Source organism: Sinohyriopsis cumingii, chromosome 14, assembly GCF_028554795.1.
Source record: "Sinohyriopsis cumingii isolate HCF-2022 chromosome 14, ASM2855479v2, whole genome shotgun sequence".
NCBI classification, from domain to species: Eukaryota; Metazoa; Mollusca; class Bivalvia; order Unionida; family Unionidae; genus Sinohyriopsis; species Sinohyriopsis cumingii.
Genome location: NC_142974.1, coordinates 113,564,408 through 113,582,560, shown reverse-complemented (window position 1 = coordinate 113,582,560; position 18,153 = coordinate 113,564,408). Strand labels below are relative to the sequence as shown.

Here is an 18,153-nt window from a genome sequence, read left to right as displayed (position 1 = left end):
ATCTGACATTAATCAGCAAAATCAACAGGTCAGATGATCTCAGTTGATTACAATATTTCATGATGTCACGATTTTAAGCATAGGAAGTCCATACCATGCTATACAGTAGTTTGGTAGCTGATTCTTCTGTGACGTGCTATCCTCATTTTGCATCTGATATGATGCTATACTCGGCCTAAAATTCACAAGTATTCTTCTTAAAAGTGATAACTGATATACATTAATTTTTAAATGTCCGTGCCATATTCTTACCAATTAATATTGGAATCTGCAACAGATGTGTCTGTCTTCAACTCAAGCTCACCCTTCACAGTATTCGAGCGATCCAACTGATCACCAATATTCAACGAGTCCTATTTTTATCTAACATATACTTTATTCTCAGATGTGCTTAGAAAAGCCTGCCTGCCTCTAAGCTGACCAATTTGCATACCAACTGTGTGAATGATGTTATTAGATTAGTTGCTAAAAAAAATTTGGAATGTATAGCATCGCTACTTTTGAAGTACAGTCCAAATAAAGTGGAATTATGAACGACTTCATTTGACTGAGCTAAGGGGTGGCAACTCTTAATCCTAAATATTTTAATGTCATTTAAACCTAACATCTTGATTATTTCAAACAACACTTTATGTTAGATAACAACATTCTAATAACAGGCACATCAAAGTTAAACTTACCATTACCACTCTGCTGCCAAATATCACCTGTCCGAACCAAACCACATGGAACTGTAGAAAACATTCTAGTCTCATGCACACCTGCATTAGTCATACCCACTACCCCTCAACAACTGAATGTTAACTGTCCTTCCAACATAAAGCCTATCAACAATCAAATAACAAGCACATCCAAGTTATTCATAACCACTCCCTTCCACTAATAAACATAAACCAGTCTTTCCAACAGAAGGTGTATCAAGATTCAAATGACACACATGTCTAAGTTATTCATGCAACTCCCCCTCCTTCTCCATTACTCTATGTCAACTGTCCTTCCCTATGAAGTGTATCAACATTTTAATAACATGTACATCCAATCTGTTTACAACCACTCCCCATTCACCACCAACTATTTCTTCAGGTGCCCAGGGTGGCCGAGTGCTCTAAAGCACTCGCCTTTACATATAACTGACATCTCAACTATGTTGGTTTGGGTCTGGAGTCTCAGGCGCAGCATGTATGGTCATGTGAAACATCTTCCCAGAAGCTTCCAGTAGGATAGTAGTTCTGCCCTAAGAATGAACCTGAACTCGAAACAACAGCTAGTACTACTCCTTGGAAGTGTATCAACATTCTAATAACATGCACATCCAATTTATTCATATCCACACCGCCTCCATATAATAATTCCAAAACAATCACTGGATCTCCAGCAATGTAAAAACAAAACAGTGTATTATCAGAGGCTATCACACTATGTGTCCTCTGCAAAGCAACAAAAGATAAAAACTGGCAACACCTGGCGACATCAAGTGGAGGTAATGGGCAAGAGTTACTACCCTTTGTCTCTTTCAGAATAGACAGGATAAGACATTTTACATCTTTTAGTAGGGCTGGATCCATGACGTTGCTGGCTAATATTCATAATGTAATGAGATTGGGTAATTTATTCAAAGGAGAAACTATATTCAAGATTATATTAGGAATCAAATCCAAAATAATTCCATGTAATATCACACGAAATCCATTATTAATAAGAATGATAAATTATGCAAGGTCCATAATGATATAATACCAGCAAGTAGCTAATGATACCTTGATCCTCACAATATAAACATTGTTCTCTCAACAACATTCCAATAACACACCTCTAACTCATTCTTACCCACTCCCCCTAAACTTTCCAATATAAACTGTCCTTTTCCTTGGAAGTGTATCAACATTCAAATAGTATGTACATCCAAGTTATTAATACTCACTCCCCTTCCACTACTCACAACAACTATTCCTACCCTTTGGAAAAAAATATCAACACTATAATAACTTGCACATCCAATTCATGTATACACAATCCCTATCACATTAATAAGAAATATAAGTCAATTAATGTCCATAGTACTAGCAAGAAGATAATACTACTTTGATCCTCACAACATAAACATCTTACATTCAACAACAGGGAAACACTGCAGAGTAAAAGAAGACAATGTTCCTTATTCTAAATATGTATATTTTGTTCCATAAAGTTGGATATTTAAGTTCAAATAAATACATTTGAATACCAAGAGGAATAACAACATTACAATGTTTTCTGAAACAAACCTTTGTGTCATTTTTATCAAATTCCATCATTCCCACAGTTTGCCTCTGACCTTTTACCTTGACACCTGACGAGTCTGAAAAATACAATATAAGCAGGCATTAACAAACAAAGCGTTTATTAGAATAATAATAATTATAATTTTAAACCTTTCTTAAAAGAGATTTAGTCATATAGTCAAAGTACATTCTTCTTTGAAGCTTGAGAATGTGGAACATATTACATCATACGATTTTAAAGTAAAACTTATTACAATTAGTTATACATTATTTCATTATCATGAATACTAAATTCTATTATATGTATGATCACTTAAGAATGCATTTTCCTTAAATACATAGTTTTCTTCATTGAAGTGAGGAATGGTGGCTGCTGTGTAAGACTGATTTTAATAATGTAATACTTACCTGTCACTGCTGAATTGCTTACCTGTTAATGTCCCAAAGTCCTATCCCATACTTAAAACCTCCCATTACATGCAACATACTAAAACATATTACAATGTGATCTCCACATCATAGATTGATGAAGGATACACCTCATGTATCTGAATTGTACCCACACTAAGGTCAGACCATTAAAGTGAGCTGTTAGCAGGGAATTTTATAATAATGGCTGGCAAATGCTATATAATTAAAATTACTTTTACCATCCACCCCCAGAAAACTAAATTTTATTAGCAGCATTAAATTTCTGCAAGGATTCTTATAACAATGAAGATGGATGCCATGCATACACACTTCAGAACTTAAGGAAAGAAAGATTCCAAATCTTCATGTGACTATGGGGGATATTCTTAAGTTTCAATGATCTCAAAGTGCAACTGTACCATCTGAAGAAGATCCAATAAATGACATTGAGGTTTATATGGCAGAAGAAGGGTGTTTCATAATCTCTTTTATAAGTCTGCTGACTCATGGCCATGTCCCAAACAAAGTTTGTCTATAATTCCAAATAGACTGTTATATCCACTTGGTACAAGACAAACATGTGGGATGAGTCTTTTGTACAACATGTTGAGCCCACAGCTCTCCAAGTCCTATATAATTATTAAAAATCCAACAATTGTAATCAAACTGGCAAAGCAAGTGTTTATGACTTATTCAGTTTCCACAACTGATACACCAGAAGGGTGGTGGGTGCTGGGAATTATGACTGTTCAAGAAGAGGCAAGCAAGGCAAATGAGGTTGATCATGAATTGCTGCTATTAAAATACATTTCCTGCAGATTGAATATGCAATGGAACCCCTCTGGTGGCTTAAGTGGTTGGAGTGTCTGCCTTGGCTGTGGGAGGCCGTGGTTCAAACCCCAGCCGAGTCACACCAAAGACTTTTAAAAATGGTATTAACAGGTGCCTCACTTGGTACTCAGGATTAAGAGGTTATTGTTAGGACTGTTAGGCCTGATGTCAGGATAATGTGACAGGGTGAAGCATGATACTACGTGTCTGTGGCATGATGTTCCAGTGTTTTCCAGTGCTAGGCATAACTGTAAGCTGCCACAGTGGAGACAGCATAGCTATATGACTGAATAATTGATTAAGCTACGTTAAATATCCAAATAATACACACACACAGGCAATGTAAGACTATTTCATAGAAATGTATCAGAGAAACTGTAATGTATCAAACTACACTGTTCTTTGTTTTTAATAGTGTAAGTCCTAAGAAAGATGTCTACCATGGATGAACAGAAGAAACAGTTAAAAATATTTACCTAATGGCTGCTATAGAAGCTATGCTACTGATACTAGTGCCATAGCAAACACTATTGCACCAAATCATCTACTGTGATACATTCCCTGCAAGTTTTAATCAAACTTAGTTACTAAGGGAAGTTTAAAATAGGATTTCCAAATGATTCACGTGGAACTGACACCACAGACAGTGGGGATGCCATACATACAATTTTGACAGAGAATATCCTAAGAATATTCTTGATTATTATCACAAACGGCTCAGCCATTCTTGAGAAGAAGTTGAAAAAATATATTTTTTATATAACTACCTGGACCAGTGAGATTTATAATCAGAAAAGCTACCTGGACCAATGAGATTAATAGTCAGAAAAGCTACCTGGACCAGTGAGATTAATAGTCAGAAAAGCTACCTGGTCCAGTGAGATTAATAGTCAGAAAAGCTACCTGGACCAATGAGATTAATAGTCAGAAAAACTACCTGGACCAGTGAGATTAATAGTCAGAAAAACTACCTGGACCAATGAGATTAATAGTCAGAAAAGCTACCTGGACCAGTGAGATTAATAGTCAGAAAAGCTACCTGGACCAGTGAGATTAATAGTCAGAAAAGCTACCTGGACCAGTGAGATTAATAGTCAGAAAAGCTACCTGGACCAGTGAGATTAATAGTCAGAAAAACTACCTGGACCAGTGAGATTAATAGTCCGAAAAGCTACCTGGACCAGTGAGATTAATAGTCAGAAAAGCTACCTGGACCAATGAGATTAATAGTCAGAAAAACTACCTGGACCAATGAGATTAATAGTCAGAAAAGCTACCTGGACCAGTGAGATTAATAGTCAGAAAAGCTACCTGGACCAGTGAGATTAATAGTCAGAAAAGCTACCTGGACCAGTGAGATTAATAGTCAGAAAAGCTACCTGGACCAATGAGACTTGTACAAAAAGTTGCATATGAAATTCTCCTTTGATGGGACCATCCAATGAGGAGTAGTGATAACAAGATTTGTAAGAAGGCCACTGAGGTAGCCATAGTGGATTTTCCGGTAAAGATGATTTTTGTTTAAGACCAACAAGACATCATGCAAAGCGTTATGGTATAAATTTATATATTTCAAAACAGGGTTCCTGCCACAAAATTAGAAATAGACTGCAGACCTTGTTCAGACCAAAATATAAAATTTTCCAGACCTAACCATGTGAAAAGTTTATTGATCTTATGATAGCAACAAGGGATGCATTTTCCAGAATTTTTGGAATAAACAAAAATGGATAGTTTTCTGCATAATTCATGTGTGCTGAGTCTAAACATGAATGCATCTTCATATTTTTTCAGATAAATTCTCAGGAAGCATTGAAACACATGCACCGTCCATCATTTTTAATACTGGTCTTGGTCACTTGTTGCAAAATCTTGACCTCACGTCATTTCAAGTTGATCTGCATATTTCTTAATATGGATATATAAAAATGTAGGGTGACCGTTCTTCTTTAAGTATAAATATATATTTTCTGTGTTCCAGATACTTCGAAAGCCTTTCTGTACATTTTTATCAAGTGACCTCCCCCTTCATGTTTGTATGAAATATTATATTCTTGAGCCATTCACATGCTGAAATTATAAGTTGCCCTAAATTACGTTTTATGCATAATTTTTGTAAACAGAATTCAAAACTGAACTCATCTTTGATATTGTTTCAAGTAAATTCACACAATGCATCCAAACATATCCACCATCCACCATTTTAATATTGGTCTTCGGTCACTATTTCCAAAGCTTCACTGCTTGTTATGTCAAGCTGAAATTTTTATATTTCTTGCATATGGTAATAATGAAATGTTGTGAACATTCAGCTTTAATAATAAATTTACTTTGTCATTGTTTCCTTGGTACTTCTGAAGTCTTTCTGCATCTTGTTTATGTGTCTTCTCACAATCATTGCTCTGATAAAATACCCCAATGACAAGTCAAACCCAAGTTGAAATTTTATCTTACTCTTAAAACAATATTCTTGTACATATATGTTGATCTGAAATGACAATTTAGTAAACAGAAATTGACACTTTTGAATTAAGTTATGAAAAGAGATAGTCTTGGTTTTATATCTTTAAAATTAATGACAAAAAATAAGCAAACAGAAAAATAATTCACATTCAATACCCACACAATTCTACAAAGTATATCGGTCACATGGACAAAATTCCTCATTTACTCTTTGATACTGTTCAGGTTTTCCACTAATTTATTATTACAGTAAATCTGCATTTATACGGTTTAAACTGCCAATGTTACAACATAAAACTCTGGATGTCAATATTTTTTCTTTCTTAATAATTATGATAAATTTTGAGCAATATCATACAGTTCATGGAGTGTGACATCAGAGAGTACAAGAGAAGGAACTGGTACTGTGTTCTTATGAAATATTTATGATTATTTTAGTTTTTAAATAAAGTGATTTGTACAGATTGAGTGTTTGTTCTTTATAATGTCAATATTCAGAATAGACTGATATTCACAATAAATGCCATGAATTGGTTTTCTTTTCTTCAAAATAGTTTAAATTGTGTCTCTTTTTGCCTATACTAAACATGAAAATTTTAAATTAAATTAAATAAGCCCACCAATGCCTCTAGATATCAACTTTCAATTGTAAATACAAGTTGAATCAAACCTTAAAATACATTACACACAAAAACTGTACAATTTCTTTTAAAAATACATTTAGTATTTAAAAAAATGAAAAAAGAACCAGAACGAGGGTCAAATAATCATTCTGAGATCACTCCTTGTCAACAATGTCAAGTGCTTTAGCAGGTAGCCAATCAGGAATAAGGTTAGGTTAGTTTTCCGTAAAAAAAAAACAAGACTGGTACTTGTATCTCATCAACATGGTAACTTCTAAACATAAACAAAGCAATGTGTTTTCCTATAATGACCACTTCAAAGAGTACAAACTCACAAACATAAAGAAAGTTAGTATTTAATGTTATTTACTAAATGAACCTACACTTTATAATCATGAAAATTAACACATGTAATGTGTGTGTGCATGTGTGTAGACACACATACTGGCATATATATATATATATATATATATATATATATATATATATATATATATATATATATATATAAAATCTTACCTATGGGTTCTAGTGACTCGTAGTGGTGTTCCCATATGTGTCCAAGGAGAATTGGATCTCCCTGAAAATTATCCTGGCCAACAACCCATGCAATAATGTCATCACTGCCTGAGGAAGGCAAGCTTGTCACGATCATAATATCTCTCTGTAATGTCCTAGCCATTGCAACCACCACCACGTGGTCTGCCCATTCGCCATTCTTTGCCATTCTTGCACAGTACTCCTCAAAACTCTCATTGTACATGAATTCAGCAAAGTTTATGTTGCCAGCAGATTCCTGTGTAGTTAAAAAAAGATTTCTTAATCTGATCAGTTAGTTCCATGATATTGATATCCACATTCTTAATAACAATAGAAGTTATACCATCCCACAATGATTTGTGTCTGGTATTTTCCTTTAATCATAGTCAGAAGAAAACCTGTTACCCTGTCAGTTGGAAACAAATACCAGGTCAGTGTCATGTCAGGAGTAATGTGATATTGTCATTAGTCAAATGAAAACCTGATACCCTGTCAGTTGGAAACAAACACACTTTCAGTTGGAAACAAATACCAGGTCAGTGTGATGTCAAGATTAATGTAATATTGTCATGAAGCTGCTCAATATGTCCTGATTTTGACTCCACATGAAAATTGTACATAACTAATGTTAACAGAGAATATTCAGGACTTGATGCGGCATATTTATTGCATTGTTTTTTTGTGCTTGATGCAAACATCTAAGTCAGAAAGTTTCTTATCAGCACATTATAATTCCACACTGAGGTATCTTGAATAACTCTAGAAGTTATACCATCCCGCAATGATTTGTGTCTGGTATTTTCCTTTAATCTTAGTCAGAAGAAAACCTGATACCCTGCCAGTTGGAAACAAATACCAGGTCAGTGTCATGTCAGGATTAATGTGATATTGTTGTTAGTCAGATGAAAACCTGATACCTTGTCAGTTGCAAACAAAAACCAGGTCAGTATGATGCCAAGATTAATGTAATATTGTCATGATGTTGCTCAATATGTCCCCAATTTGACTCCACATAAAAATTGTACAAAACTAATGTTAAAAGAGAATGTTCGGGACTTGATGTGGCATTTTTATTGCATGTTTTTTTGTGCTTGATGCAAACATCAGAGTCAGCAAGTTTCTTATCAACACATTATAATTCCATACTGAGGTCGCAAACAAAACATGCAATTCAAAATACTCCAACTCAGACTAGAGATTAATACCAGGTTTGTGTTATGTGATACATAAATTAAATTACTATGTAATAAGTCATTGAATATTTATTTCCCATGCTTTCTATGTGAATTTTATATGAAAAAGGAATATTGAGGTATATTTTATTTTTGTGGGTCTCAGTTTTGATGGTTTTGTAAAATAACACATCTTGAGGGAACTTAAATTCAGGGTTTTGCCTCCAAGAACTTAAATTTTGTGATTTTGCCTATTAAAATTTGCATATTTACAGGCAATTAATTTTTGGGATTAATCTTTGATTAAAACAAAACTACCACAATATGAACACCTGTCAAGATCAATCCCTTTAATTCAAAATCAAAGGGAGACAATGCAGCAACATGCTAATCAGCTAGTAACACACTGTGCATGGTCTCTTTTTTTAAAACATTGTATATAAAGGTGCACTATCAATTAATTTCTGATGACCATGGCATTATCACACCAGTTCAAGAATGGTAAAACTCAACTCAAATTCCAGTTAGCATGGATGTCATCATTCCATACCTGAACCAAACACAAGACCATCTGTCCCTTGCATTAGAACATCTGATATACTCTGAGCTCATGATAAGACCTGATTGTATGTGGCTCTAAGAATGTTGAACTTATTTTTCTTGTTAAGCGAATTATTTACATAACACACGTGTGAATTAGGAGATTTTGAATCACATGTTCAGTCTTGTACAAACAGCATTTATTTTTCTTATACTAATAACATTTATTCTTATTTATTGACTCCACATGAAAATTGTACAAAACTAATATTAAAAGAGAATATTCAGGACTTGATGTGGCATAATTATTGCAGTGTTTTTTGTGCTTGATGCAAACATCTAAGTCAGCAAGTTTCTTATCAGCACATTATAATTCCATACTGGTGTCACAAACAAAGTATGTAATTCAAAATACTCCAACTCAGACTAGAGATTAATACCAGGTTTGTGTTATGTGATACATAAATGAAATTACTTTGTGATTACGTCATTGAATATTTATTTCCCTGCTTTCTATGTAAATTTATATGAAAAAGGAATACTGTGGTATGTTTTATTTTTGTGGGTCTCAGTTTTGAAGGATTTGTAAAGTAACACATCTTGAGGGAACTTAAATTCATGGTTTTGCCTCCAAGAACTTAAATTTTGTGATTTTGCCTATTTAAGTTTGCATGTTTATAGGCAATTAATTTTTTGGATGATTAACCTCTAAAACTTCCCAAAATAAAAAGTACAAAGAAAAAAACTATGATGACAAGAGACAGCAGTGGCTTTAATGATTAAAACAAAGCTGCCACAATATGAACACCTGTCAAGATCAATCCCTTACATTCAAAATCAAAGGGAGACAATGCAACAACATGCTAATCAGTAACACACCTGTCCAGGGTCTCTTTTTTTAAAAACACCGTATATAAAGGTGTAACATCAATTAATTTCTGATGACCATGGCATTATCACATCGGTTTAAGAATGGTAAAATTCAACTCAAATTCCAGTTTGCATGGATGTCATCATTCCATATCTAAACCAAATGCAAGACCATCTGTCCCTTGTACCATATAGTTAGAACATCTGACGCAGCCAGAAATTGGTGGGCAGCCCTTCTTTACCATGTGTGGCTATTTTTTATCAGTGTCTTTAATTTCATAACACAGGAAATCTGCTTATTTTAGAATGATTTTCCCTTGAAAGAGACAAGAATAGATTTGGTTTTGGAGTTTTAGTACAACAAATATATACTGCATATGAAGCTCAGAAGTGTAATGATAAAAATTTGTGAATTTCATTCTTTGGTACAAAAAAAGTCAAACCAATCAAGCTTTTATGCTTATCAAATTAAGAAAAAATCAACATTGACTGCACCCATCTGGTCAAGTATGCTACTAGTTCAGTATCAAAAGGAAACAGCAGACATAGGGAATGAAGTCTGAATACACACATGTATATATGTGTGTGTGTGTCAGACCTGCCAACTCTGACAAGAATGTCTCAGTAAGGCAGCTGGGGTCTTTTTGTCAGAAAGTTTTACCAGAGTTCAATAAGGTGTAGCAAAATATCATAACCTTCTAAATGTTTTTTTCTTCTTCCCATTTCACATGACAACCGCAATCATATCTTCCTTCAAGAGACATACTCAAATTGACACATGATGTCCAATAAACGAAACTATGTCCCTTGCTGCTTTTCTTCACAAGAATCTCAATATTCCTTTTATACTTATGTGCTTTTAACACTTTTTAAAATGCTTATTTTCCCCTCGTCTTCAGGACACATGGTAATAATTATATGGAAAATGGGAATCAGCCTGGAAATGGGTGAACATAAAATAGAGTATATATGGGTTTGGCTGTACAGGATTGGTTAATAATGTAAGTTATGTTTTAGGAAAAATAATATTTTGAGAGCTTAACCTAGTTGTAAATAATAAAAAAACTAGAGACAGTTTTATTGATGGAATTTCAGTCCTTTAACAGTCTTAAGTTTGAAACACATTACTAAAATTAGCACCCAACTCTTTGGTGCGTAATTGAAAGCTTATGTTTCAAACTCATGCAGGTCCAGAAAATGGTGAGGCTCATATCCTTGCCTCTACACAGAAGCTGACGTCCAGGTTTCTTCTATACTGATAAATATAGGTTTGATCACGAGCACTCAGAAATATTAAGTTACTGAATTTTTAATATGGGTGTTTGCATAGGTTTACAAAGGGAACTGAATTTAGTACCATGAGTCCTTCAACATTCACCACTTGCTGGTCACCATTTTTAAAATAGTCTATAATCAACAGTTTGATCATGCAGACACTTTGCAAGAAAAGTATAGGCAGTTTATAACATCTGAGGTACTGTTGTATAGTTAGTCTGGTTCCCTGAGTAACTGCACTAATCTGGATCCATATCAAACACAGATGAATAAATTATGCTTATCTTTCAGCAACAACCAGTTTTCCATAATTTTTGCTTTTCTTACATAAGTCCGTATTTAAGGGCCATTTTAATAACACCTATTGCAAAATCATAGGATATATATATATATATATATATATATATATGCATCCTTTCACTTAGTCATATTTTATAATCTAGATAGTAATTTACATATGGAACTTATTTAAAAAAATAATGACTTTCATATTCCAGCTTCATGGTATGGACAGTATAGAATTGTTCTTACCTGCAGTACTCGATTAGCTTTCAAGAAGGCAACAGCATCCTGGCGTAATTGTTGTGGAGATATTTGTATCGGACAGTTTAGTCGCTGAAGCTGACTGGACACAGCCTCAAAGAAGCAGTTCCCATTACCAGGAGTTTCTCTATGAAATCGCAGACCCACAGTTTGACAGTTTCTTTCCAAAGTAGATCGGCTAGAAAGGGCACCTTGTGTCGATTTGTGTAGAACCTGGTACAACAATTTAGGATCAGCACAAGTCACTCCTGCAAACAAAAAATACTTGCATTCTTACTGCTGGCCATAAATAAATCCATATACAGATTCATAAGTCCTTTTAATGTAGCTTTAAGAATTTTTCAGTCATATTGGTACCATGTCTGCAGTGTGGCAGTTTATAGTGATGTCTAGCACTGGGGCATCATGCTGCAGACATGTAGTATGATGTCCCCACCCAGTCAAATTATTCTGACACCAGGCCGACCAGTCCTAACACTAACCTTTTAATGCCGAGCACCAAGCGAGGCAACTGTTAGTACCATTTGTATAAGTCTTTGGCATGATTCGGCCGGGGTTCAAACCCTCGACCTCCCGCTTCTGAGGTGGACGCTCTAACCACTAGGCCACCGGAGCGGTACCCAAATTATATTATTCTAAAACTGGATGTATGTCATAGCGTACTAATTAAAAGCATATCAAAAGCATTGAATCACACTATCAACCCCAATCAGCAGTTAACATTTAACGTATGAATCAACTAACTCAGGTGTACTAGTGAGAAAAAGCTTTTCAAAATGTCCATCAATTCAGCCCTTCTAAATGTCAGATTGGCACCGTTTTCATCTAGGGTCAACTAGATTGGCATCATTTTCATTTAGGGCCAACTAGACATCATAAAAAGTGTTTCAGTCAAATTCCCATTTAAGACCATTGTCCTTTATGCAGGTGCTTAACATTTTAAATATGAGTGCCTTAGTAGCCATATTTTTAAAATGGTTCCCATATTGTCTGAGATCTCCACCATTTTCATATACAACCAACTAGACATCCTAAGACTTTTTCTAAGTGAAACCCCAATATTGGTATAACAGTTACTTTAGGAGCATGAGCAATAAGAAAGGTAACAAAGAATAACTAGTGTGATAACCATATTGGATGTCCAAGTGGCTCCATCATTTTCACAGGGCCCAGAGTGGCCAACTGGTCTAAAGCGCTCACTGTTATGGATCGCTGCCTTCTCACCTCTGTCCGTGTGGGTTCGAGTCTCGGATTCAGCCAATATAGGTATGTGAGAAAGCTTTCCAGTAGCTTCTCATGGGTCAGTGGTTATTTCCAGGGTTTTCCCAGGATCTTCCTCCACCATTTATACTGGCCACCATGTACAGCCTATCTTGTGCTGAAAAATGGCATTAATCCCTAAAACAACATAACAACAAACATCATTTTCACTGAAAACTCACTTGACCATGCATGCACAGGGTACAGGCAATATAAGCGATGTTTTTAAAGCCACACCATGTGCTGTAAATTAAAAGGTAACATCAGTTCATTCCCGCAGGCCATATTTTGCCCACCCTGAACCAGACAATGCCATGAATATATCTGTACAGCTTGGATATAATCCCTCCAACAGTTTATGAGTAGTAATAACAAACTTGTTCTAACACAAAATGGATCCAGGATTAAAAACCAACCCATAATCTTTTCTGGTTGATGACAAAATAGAGCTAAAAATGAAAGCTCTCAAATGACAAAAAAAAACTCTAGAGGGAAATGGTTGATATGATGCTCAACATGAATTTAAAACCCAATACAACTGGCGAGGCTTAGAACAACATCTGTGTGATTTTGAGTTGTGAGCTCCTTGTTTCTTTGGTTTATTTCATACAAGATAAGTTAGAAAATACAAACATATATAAATGCATATAAAATAACTATAGATTTCTTTTAAAAATAATCATACGTATTAGTTTGTAACAATTTATTGGCATGGTAAGTGAACAAGAATTGGTAAAGCTATAATGTGACCTGCTTTTTAAGTGTTACCAATTACAATTCATAATCCTGGTACAAGCAGTACTTAAGACAATTCTGCATAATCCATATACAGGTCAATTCAGTGTATTTTGAATCAATCACTGGCGAGCCTTTGCACACTTTGCTAGCTTCCACATCAACCAAAATAGATATGTCCTGAGTGAATATCTTTATTATAGATGGTAAACTTATTTTCTTTTATAAATGTTATTGACTGACTATACAATGACTGAGCCAACGCCTGATATTTCATGTACTGTAATGGGATTCTACGTAATGTATGGTGACAAATTATTATTAAAACAAAAATTGTTCTGCAGTTTCTAATTTCTAAATGAAGACTCAAAAAGTAACAATCTACTGGTTGAACTGCAGGGTTTGAAACTCAACTGGTTATACTGCATGGTTTGAAACTCAAGTGGTTATACTGCAGGGTTTGAAACTCAAGTGGTTATACTGCAGGGTTTGAAACTCAGGTGGTTATACTGCAGGGTTTGAAACAACTGGTTTTACTGCAGGGTTTGAAACAACTGGCTATACTGCAGGGTTTGAAACTCAACTTGTTATACTGCAGAGTTTGAAACTCAAGTGGTTATACTACAGGGTTTGAAACAACTGGTTATGCTGCAGGGTTTGAAACTCAAGTGGTTATACTGCTGCAGGGTTTGAAACAACTGGTTATACTGCAGGGTTTAAAACTCAAGTGGTTATACTACTGGGTTTGAAACAATTGGTTATGCTGCAGGGTTATAAACTCAAGTGGTTATACTGCAGGGTTTGAAACTCAACTGGTTATACTGCAGGGTTTGAAACTCAACTGTTTATACTGCAGGGTTTGAAACTCAAGTGGTTATACTACTGGGTTTGAAACAATTGGTTATGCTGCAGGGTTTGAAACTCAAGTGGTTATACTGCAGGGTTTGAAACTCAGGTGGTTATACTGCAGGGTTTGAAACAACTGGTTTTACTGCAGGGTTTGAAACAACTGGTTATACTGCAGGGTTTGAAACTCAACTTGTTATACTGCAGAGTTTGAAACTCAAGTGGTTATACTACAGGGTTTGAAACAACTGGTTATGCTGCAGGGTTTGAAACTCAAGTGGTTATACTGCTGCAGGGTTTGAAACAACTGGTTATACTGCAGGGTTTGAAACTCAAGTGGTTATACTACAGGGTTTGAAACAACTGGTTATGCTGCAGGGTTATAAACTCAAGTGGTTATACTCCAGGGTTTGAAACTCATGTGGTTATACTGCAGGGTTAGAAATTCAAGTGGTTATACTGCAGGGTTTGAAACTCAAGTGGTTATACTGCAGGGTTTGAAACTCAAGTGGTTATACTGCAGGGTTTGAAACTCAACTGTTTATACTGCAGGGTTTGAAACTCAAGTGGTTATACTGCAGGGTTTGAAACTCAACTGTTTATACTGCAGGGTTTGAAACTCAAGTGGTTATACTGCAGAGTTTGAAACTCAAGTGGTTATACTGCAGGGTTTGAAAATCAACTGGTTATACTGCAGGGTTTGAAACTCAAGTGGTTATACTGCAGGGTTTGAAACTCAGGTGGTTATACTGCAGGGTTTGAAACTCAGGTGGTTATACTGCAGGATTTGAAACTCAACTGGTTATACTGCAAGGCTCTCTATATCACTTTCCCTGTGTCTTTCAATCAAACCATACATCACTCAATTACTCTACTTAAACACAAAGTTCACCATCATTGCCTTCACATCTGTCAGTGACACAAACACACACACTCGTTCTCTCCCAATAATTTACCAGATTTATGAAACTGAAGTTGTTTGACACTGCCTCTAACATCCATCAGCCTGGTACACAAAAACACATCTTGATTACCCTTTTTATACAAGTATGCAATTCTTTATCACTCCCTCATCAGCCTGTGATACTCACATGCATTCTCTCTCTCTCTCTCTCTCTCTCTCTCTCTCGTATTACTTGATTTTTGTGCCAGTTAGGTATGTGATAATGTTTTGACTGCCACAGTTGTTCTGGTGGATTTGCAGCAAGATTAACTCTGCATGAGCAACTGCCTAGTAATTCTCAAACTAACTTTTTGCAGGAAGCTCCTTTAATGGTCCACTACCCAATAGAATTTTTACTTTTTCTGTTTGTTTTCTTTCTTCATGGGATGAGATTAATTTGATTAGCCGTTACAACTGTTTGTATGATTTCATTTGAGACTGATTTGTAATGGGGCTTAAGATATATACTATTAATGACTAACTATTGGAGAGTCGATGGAAGTAAATGTGAGAAATAACCACTGAAAATATTTGTCATGCAAGTATTTTACATGGTTTGTCAGTCCTCTCACGAGCAAGCATAAACAACTATACATGCAGCTGATTGCAGGTATCAGATTTTTATCTGACATGGTGCATGCAGCCCATGGACTGTGTCCTATATTATTTAGCATGACCCGAATGCTGGGGGGGGGGAGACAGCAAGGACCTGTAAATGTAATGTACATGACTTGTAATGTGCACTTAGATACATAAGAGAATGGGATGTTTTCTTCATATGCATTGATCTATAATGGGGATGAAAATATGCAGTTATACTTTTTATCAGTTACTGTTGGAGATTGGGTGGGTATGAAAATAAATGGGAGAAATAATTGCAGAAAATACTGTATTGTTTACCCAGACATTTCGTCTTCATATGAATATAAAATATATACATGTTGTTGACTGCATTATGACATATTGCAATGAATGGATTTGTGTCATAATGCATGCAGCCAGTGCAACTTGCCCAGTTCTATTTTAGTGCAACTATAATCCTCTAGAGTACGTGCTTTGAAAATTGGATAATGCGGGTGTTTTAGAATCAGACCTTAAAAGCAGCGAAAAATTTAAGAAAACCATGACTGCAAGGCACTAATGCTTTTTGCACAGAGGTTGGAGGTGAAATATTTTTTAAATTACTGTCTCTTGTAAACTGTTATTTATGGCATAGGACATGGTACTGTAACAATTCACTGAGCATGGTTCCAGTTTCAAAGTAGCAGTTGCATAGGTTACTTGTAACTTTGATATCGGACAATTTCTTGTAAAAGAATCAATAAATGTTTCTTTTTAATTTTCTCAGAATTTCCTGTAGAAAGGGTTTGTGACCATATTGGTTAAATAAATGTTAATTTGCAAGATTGTATTCATGCGATATTTCTCCATGAGTTACGCATTGGTACATTACTGTGTTTTGAAGGGATATGTGTCATTTTTCGGTCATCTTGCGATTTTGAAGTGATAAAAGATGCATGAGAAAAGATGACTCGAGCGGATGGTTGGGGTCACACTTGCACTCCTTGTGTTCATATATAGTACCGATGTGATTTCATGTTCTCTGAGATTTCATTTTACCTTATTGATTAAATGTCAGACTCCTGTACTTTTAGCTTGCTCTCACATGTTTCTTGCTCAGTCTTGAGATTGGTGCATATTAAATAAAAACATCAACCACCTTCCTCTCTGCCGTGCTGTTCTTACTGTCTTTGCCAATAAAGCTGAACCAGTTTAATATATGGTAGATTCATCCTATTAAAGCGATGCAATCAAATGATCCTTACAGTTTGTATCCCATCATAAATGCAAATGCCAATATGAGTGGGTTTTCTTTTCAAGGTGTGGGTAGCCTCTCTGTTCTGCTACTCACTGATATCTCCCACATATTCAAACTTATAAACAAAATTCTGGAACAGAAATTGTTCATGTTATTACTTAACCTTCCTTCCAAAGTAATCTATTTACTGTACATTAAAGACCGCCTTTAACATGTGACTATGAACTGGATTAGCAACCACAGCTATTATTACGTCACAATGCAAGTGGGATTTGCAGTACAATTTTTAATTTGCATCAGACACAATATGAAGGCATGATTGTGTTGTACAACAATTTATAATGAACATAGCTTAATGGAAAAGTACAGCATTAAAAGATTATACTATCACTGACTTCTCTGTGCAGGTAAATCCTTGGCCACCCAAACTCTGTGACATGTTACCAAACTCAGTTAATGCATTGATCATTGACCCAGCTGGACCCTTGAAAACTCAGCTGTTGCTGAATATGATTAAGAGATGGTTAATCAAGAATCAGCATATATGATAGTACCATCCACTGAAGAACAACCAAGTTATGATGTACTCAAGGACTTCACAGAAGCTGTTGCAATGTCAAAGACATCTTTGTCATTCACAATTGGATTCTTTTCCTGAATCAATAAAGCCCCCTCCAATGATGGCCTTGATCTAGGTGCAAGTAATCTTGTTGGGTATAATGATGTGATTCTTACACACAAAGACATCCCTATGTGAATATTATTTTCTGCAGTCGACACAATAATTAATATGGGATCTATTTGTCACAATGTTAACCACATGCATGTCAAGTGATCAGACACAACTGCAACTTATCGATGACATTTAATGGTCTTCACATGCATGGTACTGCAAAAAGTCATTAGATTCAGATGTGGCTGACCTATAAATGACCGATGAGTTTTAGAATATGTCTCCATGGGACGTTTAGTACCCACAGAGTTTACTCACAGCTGACTTAACCAGAACTTCCAGTTCCAT

The 18,153-nt window shown here is 35.4% G+C and overlaps 1 protein-coding gene and 1 long non-coding RNA gene across 3 annotated transcripts in view; both read right to left on the bottom strand.

Moving 5' to 3' along the window:
- The window catches only part of LOC149784629 (uncharacterized), a 441,350-nt gene that overhangs the window by 272,979 nt on the left and 150,218 nt on the right, over positions 1-18,153 (bottom strand). The gene's annotated exons all lie outside the window — the stretch shown is intronic.
- The window catches only part of LOC149784632 (uncharacterized), a 300,236-nt gene that overhangs the window by 254,077 nt on the left and 28,006 nt on the right, over positions 1-18,153 (bottom strand). For both annotated transcript variants that reach the window (XM_089932690.1, XM_089932691.1), the window contains exons 6-8: positions 11,518-11,777; positions 7,109-7,385; positions 2,265-2,338 (exon numbers count right to left, since the gene is read on the bottom strand). In XM_089932690.1, the coding sequence (XP_089788816.1) occupies positions 2,265-2,338; positions 7,109-7,385; positions 11,518-11,777 (611 nt within the window). The remainder of the gene's footprint in view (positions 1-2,264; positions 2,339-7,108; positions 7,386-11,517; positions 11,778-18,153) is intronic.